We start from the raw sequence: 14,555 nt of genomic DNA on the forward strand, positions 1-14,555 counted from the left end.
TTACTACTTTCATTCAGGAACAGCTGCAAACATCTGGCCAACTCCATGGGTATCGGTGGATGCATACAAAGTGTGTCAAAAATGGATTACATGTAAGGAAAGAAGACGTCCGTCTGATTCTACAAGAACTTGACCCAAGAGGTGTTGAACTCAGAAGAACGAGACGTCTCCATCGCCGCAGCTACTTTGCTAAGGGACCTAAATATATTTGGCATTTGGATTCCTATGACAAATTAAAGCCATTTGGAATCTGTATTAACGGCTGCATTGACGGATTTTCACGGAAAATTATCTGGTTGAATGCATTTACAACAAGCAGTGATCCAAAGATTATTGGAGGTTATTACATGAATGAAGTTGAGAGATTAGGTGGCTGTCCAAGGATTGTCAGAGGTAATCGGGGCACTGAGAACGTCAGAGTTAGAGACTTCCAGCGTTTTCTGCGTCGGAATATACACGATGGCTCTGCTATTGATAGCTACATTGAAGGCGCCAGCACATCCAATCAGAGAATAGAAAGCTGGTGGGGTTTCCTGAGAAAGGAATCAATGGAATTCTATATATCTCTGTTTGTTGATCTGAAGGACCGTGGTTTGTTCGATGGTGCATATCTGGACAGAAATCTGATTCAGTTTTGCTTCATGAGCATCATCCAGGTAAGCAATGAATATTTTAGTATAACAATATGGTATTTGGAGATTGAAGTTAATGCATAGCCGAGTTGATGTTTTTGAGACAAACTGGGAAAAAAGAAATAGGACTAAAATTTTGTTCAAGTTATTTCTATGAAAATCAACTGATAATAGGCCTTTTGTCATATAAACAGTTAATGTTGTAAGCCTTTTGTTTTGTTTATTAAAGACTATATTTTATTTCAAGCCCTCTTTTTTTAACTTAAAACCTAAATAAGTATGCTTTGCTGTACTGCATACATTAGTTGACTTGTTTTCTTATGTTTTGCAAGGACGAGTTGGACGAAACCATCTGTGTCTGGGATTCACATGTCATTCGACCATCAAAGAATGACAGAGTACCAAGTGGTCGACCCAGAGTAATGCACATGTTTCCAGAGCTCTACTCAACTGATGACTGCATTTCCTCTGTGAACAGAGCTGACATACAGCTGTGTCTTACTAACTGCACATCTCGACCAACAGTACCATGTGACACAGACATCTATGACCTCTGCAATCTTCTGATGGTGGAGTCAGAGTTACAAAATCCATCTGATGCCTATCAAGCATTGGATTTGTACCTGCATTTGAGGAGTGCGATTACATCTTTTCTGTAATCTGAGAATGCAAGATCTGAGCAACACATTACACAATTCTTATCAAGTTCAGCAGGTTGTGTCATCAAACACTAACTATCTTGTTTTATTGTTTAAGATTTCCTAGCATATATCATCACTAAGTCATTATTGTAAAGAAAACATATTAATTTTCCAAAGTACATGACAATGAATAAGTTACATATATGAAAATAGTTTTGTTTTGGACAAAGAGTAAATTTTGTCAAAATTACTTTTTCATTAATTTTGTATTTCTTTCTGATTTATACTGAACCTAAACACGGAGTATAAAATGCAGAGTACTTATACTCTAACAAATGTAAGATAAAACTAATGTGGATAGTTTTGTTATGGATATACACATTACACTGGTATACTCCATTTAATGTTAATTTTCAAAGTTTGGCATTATTGGACCTGCATTTTAAGTATATCTGCAACTTAAGTTTCATATAAACTCTGAAAAAACATCACTTGGAAGGACTGATTTCTCACTTTACCACAGTGACAGCACTATGTGCTATGTGACAAGATTGTATGAACAATTCAGTTATTATTGGACAGGCAAAGTTATATTTTACCTTTCTTTGGACCTTTATTTGAGGACTGAAATTGAAGTATAAGTTCCTCTAAGTAATTTGCCCTGTAGAGTTATTGTTGTTACAGTTTGTTTAAATATCAATCACAAGCCATTTTATGAACAATAAAATAAGATTTTATTGGAACAAAATTTTGCTTGATACTTTCTTACAATGTTTCCCATATGAGACCTGGTAAAGACAGCTACTGGGAAGGTATTCAAAATGGTGTTTGTCAACTTTCATTATCTCAGTACACAGTAACTTCTTAATAGATTTTCATAACAATATCAGTGAATATTTGGAAATATTACATACCAGTAAAAGAGGTAAGACATGAAAATAGATCTTTTACTGATAAGAAAGATTAAACTGAACGTTACTTTTAGACTCAAGTACAGTTTCAAAATCAATTTGCTCACAAATTAACAAGAAAAGGCCAAAACCCTTGATCACTCATTTCTTTTGATAACAATATTCCAAACATCTTTACCAAAGTCTTTTTCAGCAATGTATGTTTATCACTGCGTGTATATACCAAGAATAAAGAAAAAAAATTCAAGTTTTGTGATTTTAGTGCAAATTAGAAAAAGATACAAAGAACAGAAATTTGTTTTAAACCTGGATAAATAAAGAAAAAAAATATTATCTACATTGCTGTACTTTATAAAAGTGTAAAACAAGTTTCACTGTGAGAGATCTATTAAATAAAACTTTTAAAAGAAAATAAAACAGCAACAGATGCATTTTTCTGATAAATTCAAAGCTTTAGAACGGAATTTGTGTCAGACACAGAATGTAAGACCAAAAATGTAACAGGAGGGAAAATATGATCGATTACAAAATATCCATGGTAAAGCAGTCGCCTGACAGGATGTTGTCCAGTTCTGTACGAAACTCTGGGTATGAACTATAGGTACATGGTAACTCAAGAACTGCTCCACATGTGTGTGCCACAAACCTCCGACTTAAACCAGATAGCCTATTAAAGGTTACTTCAATTTTGTCTTTGCAGAGTACTGTGGACCCTGTGCAGAAGCGTAAGAATCTCTCTAGTTTTCTTCTGTCAGTGCTTCTCACATACCTCAGCAGGTGGTTAAGGGCTGACTGCTCTTGTGGATTCAGGCTTTCACTTGTTGGCTTTATCATTTGGGCCACGTTTTTGTTAGTTGGCCTCTTAGACTCATAAAGTGTCATTATACTATCTTTGTTGGTGAGTGATGGCACAGCATTGTGAATAGTGGAGTGAAAACAGTCTATTACAAACTTTGGCTCTTGGAGAAGAACTTTATGTGCCATTGTTAAAAGGGAAGCCTGTAAATTGTCTTTTGAGGGCAGGCAGTGTGACCCCATTCTTGAAAGAAGCTCAAGTAAGTCTTCTTCAGCAGTTTCATCCATGTTGCCTTGCAGAGCTTTCTCAACGGCCACCTGCTCAGGTCCTGATATAAATCTGCTAAATGACATCATTAAAAGTTCCTCATCGACTGAACTGACTCCTTGACAACAGGCGAGAACAAAAGCTGGTGACAGTCGGATTGGTATGATGTTGTGGTCTAAATACCCTTTTAACCAAACTCTTCCAACAGCTTGCCACTGCTGCTCAGTAAAGTCTGGTCGTAGTCTGGGAACCCGTTCATCCTCCCCCTCACACTGTTCTAGGAAATGTTCCCAGAAAGCAGAGTACACTTCTCTTGACACACCATCACTATCAACAGCTTTTTCATTTTTTAACTCCATCTTTAACTCAACATTCAGCACTTCTGGTTCCATGAAGATATCAATGACATCGTGAACTACATTGATTCGTCTGACTGTAACACAGCGGATCTCCTTGACAGATTGGGTTGGGGAGGCTGGGTTAGTGTTTGATGATACAGGTCCTGCATTTAGTGTTGAATGCTGAAAAATTAGTAAACAAAGTAATTAATTGTCGTTATTAATCAAATCATTAGAAGGAAAAAGTCAACAAACTAGTAATTAAAAAATAAATCTTTTTTATAGTCAGATTGATAGAACAAACTGACAGGACAGGATTTAAGATTTGAAATCTGCGATTGCTCTAAATTGGACATTTTAAAATGTCACCATATGTCATATATGCTGTTGAAAATGTGTAAAATGAGTTTTTTTGCATCAGTTTTTTTTAAATAAAAAACTTAAATAAATCAAACAAAAAACTAAACAAAATACACCAACATTATACCTGATGTGTGTTGATGTTATCTGGGTTCCAGGGTAGGGTGGAGTCAAGACTATCTCCATCTTGACTTGAAACAGGCCCAAACTGTACTTCAAAGTCTTCAAGAGATGCATTGATAGCCTGGGCAAGATGGGAATCGGACTCATTATTAAACTGTTCTGCATCTTCAGGTTCATGCCAGCTCGTATGTTGATGTGAATCATTCCCAACATCATCGGAGGATGGTGAATGCAGGATCTCTGTGCAGCTCGTGTCAGAGGGAAGTCTTAAGTGCTTGCTTGATTCGCCCACCTGTTGAATTATAATAAAAGGATTACATTAGCTTTGTTTATCTTTGTTAGCTTTGTTAAATGTAGCCTTCAGCACAAACCATGTTTCCAACTACCATAGACTTAGATGCAGTTTAAACTTTGTTGTTACCAATGTATGTTGTCTGGGGCAAAAACCTAGTCCTTCACAAACTGCTGCTGTGAACAACTTTAAAAAAATGTGTGCCTTTTCCTGCAGTCTAAACATTCACATCTAAAGTTTTTTTGCTCTGGTCCAAATTAATTTTATAATAACTCTGACAACACTTTTGAGTTTTTCAGAGTTGAATCAAAGTATTCAAACACAATCAAACTTCAAAGGAACTGTACTGAGACCAACTACTCCAACAGGTCTCTGTAAAGGTAATTTAATCTACAACCGAGTTTGGTAATTGTGTTCATAAAATGACCAAACAGTACAAACAAAAGAAAAAAAGCCACAGGGGATCTCTGAATCTTCAGGGACCGGTGCCATGCCTTTGTTTAATCAAGGAATTTTATTTGTGTATCATGGTGATTATTCACAATAAGGGAATGAAGATTAGCACTTGCTTGTATTTGCAAACATTGTGGTTTCTAGGTTATGGTTGTACTTTATGAAGACAGAAATGACATATAAAGTATGTATCACAGACTGGGTTGTTAATATGGTATTGTATTTGAGCTTACAATTCCATGTTTTTCCGGCGTTGAGACACTGGGTGATATATCGGAATCTGATGATTTATCTGGGTGATCCAACTGATGATCACTTCTTGTCTTCCTAAGATATTTCCTGGTTCGGGTCCTTGTAGTCTGTCTCTGCATCCTCCTGGTCTATAAAAGATAAGCAAAATAGTTATTTATAGGATTATGGCCACAGCAAAAATAGTTTTAAATGTCCAAACCAATTTAAATGAATTTAGTTTAATTAGATGTATTTTAACAGTTCAACAATGTTATTTGTTTTTCATCACAATAACAGCAGGAAAGCAATAAAATTTTTACTTTTTAGGAAGACAAGGAATAAGAAATAACATATGCCAGCATCTTTTGTGTACGGTGAAATGGCAACTTTCTGTCAAGGCAATGCAAAAATCTATATACGAATCTGAGCAATTTTCATAGTCATAATTTGTGATCAAAGCTTTGGTAACAAGTGTGCCAAAAATTACCTTTACAACTCTGTTCTCAGTGGGCTCAAAATCTGAAGATGTGTCGGAAAGAATGACATCTTTAGGAAAATCCTCTTTGCTCTTTTCTTGGGAGCATAGGTAAATGCGAAGCACTCTAATCTTTGTCTGCTCATATAGCTGGGCCACTGTACATTCAAGGGGAACTATGTTGTGGCTGAAATCCCGAATGTCAAACATGAAGCACTCTACTGGTCCTTTAGCAGAGTGACCATTTGGAAAAAACAAGTCTTTTCCAGTTATCAACAGCTCCTCCATCGTAACTGTTTTTTGGACAGACAAGTGCCGTGTTCCACCTCCATGTCTCGTTCGGACCTGGTGATAATTTCCATTAGAAAAGTGGAGCCATCCCATTTCAATCCGCCGACTGTCTTTTGCGGCATGCCGATTTCCAACACCAGGGCCTGCTGTATCGTCAAAGGAAGCAGTTTTCCGTTGTCCCTGAATTTTGTCTCTCACTCGCCACATGAGAGCTGACTTTACTTCTGGCGGTTCCAACCACGCTCTTCTTTGCCGACAGAATGCTTTTATGGCTAGTCGGTCTCCATATCTTTGGAGATACAGGGCTAAGTCCTCATCAGTCATGACATTTATGACGTTAATATCAATCTAAAAAATAAATAAGTAAATAACAACAACAAAACAAAACAAAATTAGAAGGTTTACAATGCCAACAGGAAAATACCTTACAAGTAAGACAGCGAAGAGCAAAATAAAAGAAACTTCAATAAGCTACTAACATCTCTGAAATGCGAATTACATTAAGAATATTAAGTTAAACAAAAGTGAAACTGCTTACCTTATCTTCCTTGAACTTGTTGATGACATTATCAGGAATATGTCGTGTTTTTAGAAAGTTAATCAGGTCGATATCATTTGCGGTAGCCATCCTCTAAACAACTGCACTTACTTCACCCGCTTGCACCAGATACATTCTCACGAGCACAACATACTTTCTCGTGAGCACGAGATAGTTTCTCGTGAGCACCAGAAAGTTTCTCGTGAGCACCAGAAAGTTTCTCGTGAGCACCAGATAGTTTCTCGTGAGCACTAGAAAGTTTCTCGTGAGCACCAGATAGTTTCTCGTGAGCACCAGAAAGTTTCTCGTGAGCACCAGAAAGTTTCTCGTGAGCACCAGATAGTTTCTCGTGAGCACCAGAAAGTTTCTCGTGAGCACCAGATAGTTTCTCGTGAGCACGGGTTATTAGGATTTGTTTTTTTTTTTCTTCTGTGTCCCTTTAGGGGCTCCGTAGCAAGGACTCAGACAGAATGCATCATTTCTGGTGAGAAGCTAGCTAATGAAAACAAAATCAAGCATTTCAATTCAAGTCAAGTTTATTTCGAAGGAGATTCAAAACAACAGATGTTGACCAAACAGAAATAGTTATAGACAAATACCAGAAAGCAACACAAAGTCCTACATGTCTAATACTCAAGTCAAGAAAGTTAAACCTGGATTTTTAAATGTGCTCTATAAATGCTCTTTGGTGGTGAGGACCTGATGTGGAGGGAAAGGCAGTTCCACAGTTTGGAGCCAACAACCGTAAAAGCTCTGTTTTAACCTGGAGCTCAGGACAACCAGAAGCATCTGATCAGCAGATCTCAAGATACTGGAAGGACTGGATAGTGTTAAAAAGTTGGAATGATAAGAAGGGGCTGGCCAGTTTAAACATCCATCCATCCGTCCGTCCATCCATCCATCCATCCATCCATCCATCTATCCATCCATCCATCCATCCATCTGACCAACTGACCAATTAATCTATCAATCTGGGGTTAATGCCCATGACTCTATAACACAGCAAGTGTGGATGGCAAAGACGGAAAATCTAACATTTTTTGACACATCAGTCAGGGAACCGACCATTCTGTCTTCAGATGGTATGAAGATTATTGTCCACACAGGGTCTTTAGATATTCTGAGGAGGAAAACTGGCTCCGAGATCCTGAAGAAAGACTTTTCTCTGCTGTTGAAGAAACTGTGTCAGTTTGAAGCACACCATGTTCATATTTCAGGACCCATTCCTACAGCGGGTAAAGGAATTGAACTTTTCAGTAGACTTCTTGACCTGAACACACTGTTATCAAATGCATGTATCACCCATGGCATAAAGTTCATTGATAAGTTCATTATCTTTTGGAACTGTAAGGAGCGATTCAGACCTGATGGTGTGCATCCAAATCTAACTGGATGCAGATTATTTGGTGCACACTTGCGTCATACTGTTGGGACGGCAAACCCAAACATGAGTGTACAGATAAGAGCGAAGGACACAGCAGAGAAACGATCCTCTGCTCCACATCACCCAAGGTCTTAAAAGGATGTCTCTATCCCGGTCTGAACCCCAGCGACCACCATCTACCAAGAAATACAGGGCTCCCCCCCCTCCCCCTCCTCATCCTCCTATTAGATCATCTGTCCTGACTGAGCAGGGCATGGGAGGATGTGCAGGAGGTTCCCAGAGCAGCAGCAGAATTCACAACAAAGATAACATGCCATGATGCGTTCAGGGTCCTTGCTGTAGTTTTGCTACTACTGACAGCTGTTCTGAGATCAAGCCTGGACCCAGTAGGATTCCTGTGTTAGTTAGTAAAATAAGGAATCGAACACGATCAGCTTGTGGGGTGAATCGATCTAATCTGTTAACTGTACCTTGTATAACTCAGAATACAACAGAGACCAGTGTAAACTTCATAAAGCTAGCTGTAATAAATGTTAGATCTCTGTCCAACAAGTCACTGTTAGTTAATGACTTCATCATTTCTCACAGTTTAGATTTTCTTTTTCTGACAGAAACATGGTTAACAGAAGACACAAGTGCTACAGTTCTTAATGAAACAGCACCCCCTCATTTTAGTTTTATGAACAAATGTGGAAACGGGAGGAAAGGGGGAGGATAAGCTGCCTTATTTAAAGATTCATTCCAGAGTAAAGAAATTTCATTTGATTGATTTGATTTTACTTCTTTTGAATATCTTAGTTTTATTTTAAGGGGCGTTTCTAAAATTCTATTTCTAATCATCTACAGACGCCCAGGACACTGTGTAAATTTTATTGATGAATTTTCTGAATTATTGTCGGTTATCTCTACTGATTTTAACCATTTCATCTTAACTGGGGATTTTAACATTCACATAGATAACATGACGGATGGTAAAGTCAAGGAATTTTCTTCCATATTGGACATGTTTGGTTTGTGGCAACATGTAAAAGAACCGACCCACATTTGAGGTCACATTCTGGACCTGGTTATTTCAAAGGGTGTGGAAATTTCTTCTGTAGCGGTCACTGACTTGGCCTTGTCTGACCATTTTTGTATTTTGTTTGATTTACTGATCACTCAGAATGTCCAACCAACCTGCTCCTCAGTTAGGAAGAGGTACATTAGTGAAAGAACAAGCGCTAAGTTTGTGGAGGCCATAGCTATGTTACCAACAACCAGTGCAGAGTCAGTTGATGGACTCCTGGATCATTTCAATCTGAAAGTCTTGAATGTAATGGATGCTGTTGCACCAATAAGAATCAAGAGCACTTTGATCAAAGAGAAAACACCATGGAGAAACACCACTGTGGTTACCAGCCTAAAAAGAGAATGCAGAAAAACTGAGCGGAAATGGTGGAAAAATAAACTTCAAATTCACTATGAGCTGTACAAACAAAGCCTGCGTAACTACACTGAAAAAAGTGAACACAGCTGTTGTTCGTTTAATGTCTTTTTTCTTTTTTCCAATAGTTAAAAAATACTACTTTTCTCATTTAAACTAAAATGTTGGAATTTATGTTTGTGGAGTAATCCTTTTCTTTTACATTACTACAAGGGTACCGACGAGAGGGCACCAAAGTGATTTGTTTAATTTTGATCTAAGCACCTTAATTAGTTTGAGTATAATGTGCGCATGCGCACACTGTTCTGGCGGGATAAAAGTACATCCGTTTCAAACTGTCCTCCATTTTAGAGCGATGTTGGCACTGGTGAGGAAAACATTTAAAAATTTGTTCTCTTTTTCACTTTTCAACACACACATATATATATATATATATATATAATACTGTATGTCCTTGACTGGATTAAATTTTCAGCCCTTGGGGTCGAAACACATTACGAACGGAAAAGTCAGGACCTGAGAGAGGAAGACATTCCACGGTAAGGTCAAATGTAAATTGTAATGTGAGTGAAATTAAAGAAAATGTTGTTAAATCTTGACGGTAACGGTACATGCATTGTTTGAATCTTTTATGAGTGTGTGTGAGCGCAGAAACTTTCTACCATGATTTAAACTAAGCTGAGCTAGGGACTTGGGCTACTTTGTTTTTTTTAGAGCATTAAAAAAATACCTTAGCTAATAAATTACGACATGTCAAGCTCCATTTAAAACTGCAACAGAAATCATTTCCCGTGAAGTTTGTTTTGTTTGGTCCATGTACAGATGAGGTGAAAAAGACATTGTTTAAAGCTTACTGTACACCTTTATACACTTCACATCTGTGGTCAAATTATAAAAGAGCAAGCATGCGCAAATTGAATGTGGCGTATAATGATTGTCTCAGACTTTTACTGAAGAAACCGAGATGGGAGAGTGCAAGTCAGTTGTTTGTGTCATCAGGGCTTAAAACCTTTCAGGCAGTTTTAAGGAATTTGATGTATACATTTATTTGTCGTGTCAATGACTGTTGTAATTCTATCATAATGTGCCTGACTAATGTAAGACTCAGTGTTACACGCTACCAGTCTCAGTTATGGAGACACTGGTATAGATGTCTTCTGTAGGGTGTGTGGTGTACATTTATCAAGGCCTGCCCTAAGTAAGTTTTTTTTTTTTTTTTTCTTGTATTTTATTGTATTTTTGTTTTGTGTTGTGTGTTGTTTTGGACTACGAGTCTGTAATAAAGTTTGATGATGATGATGATGATGTTTTTACTAAATTAGAAAGGGAACCTTTCAACAGGGCTGATGTTTGTCTCAAATCATTTCGGGCATCTTTTTTGACGCTGGCTTTCTCTGACATATGTTCACGCTGCAGGGCATAATGCTCAATTCGATTTTTTTTTTTTTTCTTGTGAAATCCGAGTTTTTGAGAGTCCGTTCACATTCCAATTAAATGCGACTTGTATGTGATCTCCTGTAAAAACCTTATTGCGCACCACAAGTGTCCCTCATGTGTAGAAGACACGATGACGTGACAGTGAGCGTGCGTGTGACGTCTTCGTGTTTGTGGAAGTAAACATGGACGGTAACAGCGGAGCTTATGTTACAATATTAAAGTTATTGTCTATCCGTAGCCAGCACATTTTCAATGGCATCGTTTTTAAGGAGGAGATTACAAAAGATTGGAGCCAGATTTGTGGCAATGGCATTTTGTGGAGCAGTGGCAGCAACGTCTGTACAGAGAAACGTGGGTACAGAGTCGCAGCCAGGAGTAGTGGAGAGTGGTGTGACCCTTTACATATAACAGTTTATAAACAATGTCGTGTATGACATGTAGGTCGGATTAATACGACCTGGCCGTTCAGACTGAAGTCGCATGGCTAAAGATCAGGTACGTATCGGATTTAGGACCACATATCCAAGTGGCCTGGGTCGCATTTGAAAAAAACTGGATCTGTGTCGTTCAGACTGTTATGAAAAGATAACATAGTCGGGATAGTCGGCTCAAACAATATACGTAGACGCCACGTTCAGTGCTGCTCCATCTTAGTACAGTGCTGCTCGTCCATTTAATACAATATGGGGCTGAGTTATGACGAGGGCAAAACTGCTGCGCTATTTAACATTTGCTGCGCAGTTTTGCTCTGGTTATGTTTCTACGATTAGCGCCTGATCTATTAAGACTGCTCCTGTTATCATTTGCGGAGCAAACAGCAGTATGTAAATGAGGATTTAGCGGCGCTGTTTGCTCTGTCATGTAAGGTTCTGGAGAGCAAGGAAACCGCAAACGCAAAATTAACTTTTATCCGATAGAAGTTGAGACAAATAAAGGAGACAAATAAAAATATTGCGGAAGTCGAGGAAAAAAATCTAAATGTCACCAGAAATGCTGCAATATAGTTTCATATTCAAGTTCAATTTATTTATAAGGCACACTAACAACAACCTTTAGGAACCAAGGTATTGTACATATAAAAACATGCAAGGAACAAATAAGAAATAATAAAGGTTTAAAAGCTATAAAGAAATAATAATAATAATAATAATAATAATAATAATAATAAAAGACAGGCATGATAAAGTCTTTAAACTTATCCAGCAATTCTAATATTGCAACGCTGGGTCGTCTCCACAATCCTCTTCTCTGGCATTCTAAATATATTAATATAATAGAAAAAAATGCATTATCTTAGTCGCCTTTCATGGTGTCTGTGCCTCCTCCTTAAAATTATTACTGCAGCCATTGCGCGTATACTGTTGTGCCAATTAGCACCTGCTTTTCAGAAACGCTATTTTTAGAGCAAACATAAACACGCAAACTATTTGCGGGCTACATGAATCCCACTGCTGCGCAAACCAGATTTATTTGCATAGTCTCCTCCCACTAATGTGCACTTTCTGGCCGGAACGCCCATAATGCATATGCAGTAGCTTCAGAAACGCAAAGTGGAGAGCGGCGCAGTTTTGCCAGGATAACTGACGTAGTTCCATGTTTGCGGCTTTGATAGATAAGCTTGGGCCAATTTTAGCGGAGCAAAGCCGTCTGCACCTGTTTTAGTACACGCAAAGCGTTAATAGATCAGGGCCTATGTGTATAAAATATGAGGTGCCTTGATTGTTTAAAGATGAATTTTACAGTTAAATGATTTGTGATCATTAAACAAAAATTAAAGGCTAAATAAAGTAAATACAATATATACCTGTGGATGAATTAATTTGCAGAGAAATAAAGATTGACTTGTGAAATTATTAGGGGTACACATGACATGCCTGTGATCTTTCACCCTTAGCACCCCATCAAGCCTAAATGAATTATTCAAATTTAGCTTTAATCATATGTAAGACATATGCAGTGTGTCAAGCTTAAATCACAATGGAAGGCATAATAATATTCTGTTATGTTTATATTGCATAGATAGTAATTTATTTAGCATTAAGAATACCCAACAAATAAATTGTCTCCTTTAACTTCAGGAAAGCAGCTTCCAGTTCCATTGTAATCTTGCTGTGCAACCAATTTGGAAGCTTCTCGTCAGCTTGTGGTAAGTCCTGCGTACAAAGACATGATTATTGCAATAATTGGATCAGCCTCCTAAAACACTCACACAACTCTTGTATTTTTCCTCAGTAATCAATACATGTGGAAACGTAAAGACTGTGGCCATTCATATTCAAGAAGATCTGAACTTCTGAAACATTACAAACTTGATCATCGACATTATGGACGGGGCCATGCTTACCCGTGTACTTATGAGAACTGTCCATGCACATGCAAGACATGGAAGGCTCTGCTGACCCATCTAAGCAAATCCCATTCTGCTCAAAAGTCCACACAGAAAGATTGCATTTCACATTTTAAGTGCCACATCTGTGAGAACGATCAACTTTCGACTGAGACAGACTATTTTCAACACATTGGGATACATTTGAAAAAACATGAATCTGTGAATTGCATGTTTGCTCATTGTTCATATAAAACAAATCTTTACGGTGCTTTCAGAACTCACAAATGGAGAAAACATAACCCCCATACTATTCATGATTTTAAGCCTGGTGTTGTTTATGAACCTGTTGATAGCCTTGTTACTGTAGAATCGTTTGAAAGCGGCACTACTGAGCAGTCAGATGATGATTTACCATCTGACGAATTTGCTGATGAAATATCAACAGATTTGACTAAAGTTATTGAACTAAAATTAGCCTCAGTTTTACTTCAGTTAGAACACTCTTTTCTGGTGCCAAGTGTAGCTATAAATGAACTACTTGAAGAGTTGGGGTATTTAATTGGAACTGCCTCTGTGCCAGTAGCCCAAAAGACTATTTTTGACTTTTTACAAAATAACAGTTGTAGAGTTGATGATCCTGTTGTGAAAGAATTAGCCACTGTACTTTGCACCTCACATCCTATTCAAGCTGCGTTAGGAAAACACGGTCCACTGTCTACTGCTTGGAAACGGAAGGCTTACTATAGAAAACACTTCAACGTTGTGGAGCCTGTTGAATATGTATTAGACCAAACAAATCATAAGTCTTTTCAGTATGTGCCTTTATTAAAATCCTTGCAGCAGCTTTTAAATTGTGACACTATTCTGGATAAGGCTATAAATCTGCAAGAAATACATAATGCAGTAGATAGTGATGAACAGGTATGCAGATCCTTTTGGGATGGACTTCTCTTTAAAAGAAATGCTATACTCTCAAATAAATGTGCAATTTCTTTGATTTTGTATGTTGATGACTATGAAATTTGCAATCCCCTTGGTACATCACGTAAAAAACACAAAATCTGTGCCGTGTATTGGATTTTAGGCAATTTGCCGCCGGGTTGTCACTCCTCATTGTCCTCTATCCATTTGGCTGCCTTGATTAATAGCAATGATGTCAAGGTCTATGGTTATGAAAAGGTGTTGGAACCTTTGATTACTGATCTCATAACATTAGAACAGCAGGGTATTTTTGTGGATAAGTTAGGGAAAACTTTGAAGGGCACATTGCAGTGTGTTGTTGCAGACAACCTGGGAGCACACAGTCTTGCTGGTTTTGTGGAGAGTTTTTCTGGCAGATACGTTTGCAGGTTTTGTTTGGCAGATATGTTAGAAATCCAGAACAAGGAGATCGAAGCTGGAGGTTTCTCGCTGAGATCTGAGGAAAGTCACTTGAATCATCTAAAAACCCTCGAGGAAAATTCTTTGAACAACTGTTTCGGTGTTAAGAGTAAATGTGTTCTGTCAGAAAAACTTGCCAGTTTCAGTGTTATTAGTGGTTTCCCTCCAGACATTGTACACGATTTATTTGAGGGAATTGTACCTTATGAAATATCTCTGTGTTTGACTGTATTTATTTCCAAAAAGTATTTTAC

At 37.8% G+C, this 14,555-nt stretch overlaps 1 protein-coding gene across 1 annotated transcript; it reads right to left on the minus strand.

Moving 5' to 3' along the window:
- Nucleotides 1-2,706: 2,706 nt before the first annotated feature.
- On the minus strand, nucleotides 2,707-6,764 carry LOC121640323. The gene is made up of 4 exons (XM_041986034.1): nucleotides 5,532-6,764; nucleotides 5,047-5,193; nucleotides 4,073-4,360; nucleotides 2,707-3,768 (listed from the first exon to the last, which is right to left on the minus strand). The coding sequence occupies exons 1-4, from the start codon at nucleotides 6,132-6,134 to the stop codon at nucleotides 2,707-2,709; spliced, it is 2,100 nt and encodes a 699-aa protein (XP_041841968.1). The 5' UTR covers nucleotides 6,135-6,764.
- Between the last annotated feature and the right edge of the window lie 7,791 nt (nucleotides 6,765-14,555).

The sequence above is a fragment of the Melanotaenia boesemani genome, chromosome 5 (genome assembly GCF_017639745.1).
Source record: "Melanotaenia boesemani isolate fMelBoe1 chromosome 5, fMelBoe1.pri, whole genome shotgun sequence".
Lineage (NCBI taxonomy): Eukaryota > Metazoa > Chordata > Actinopteri > Atheriniformes > Melanotaeniidae > Melanotaenia > Melanotaenia boesemani.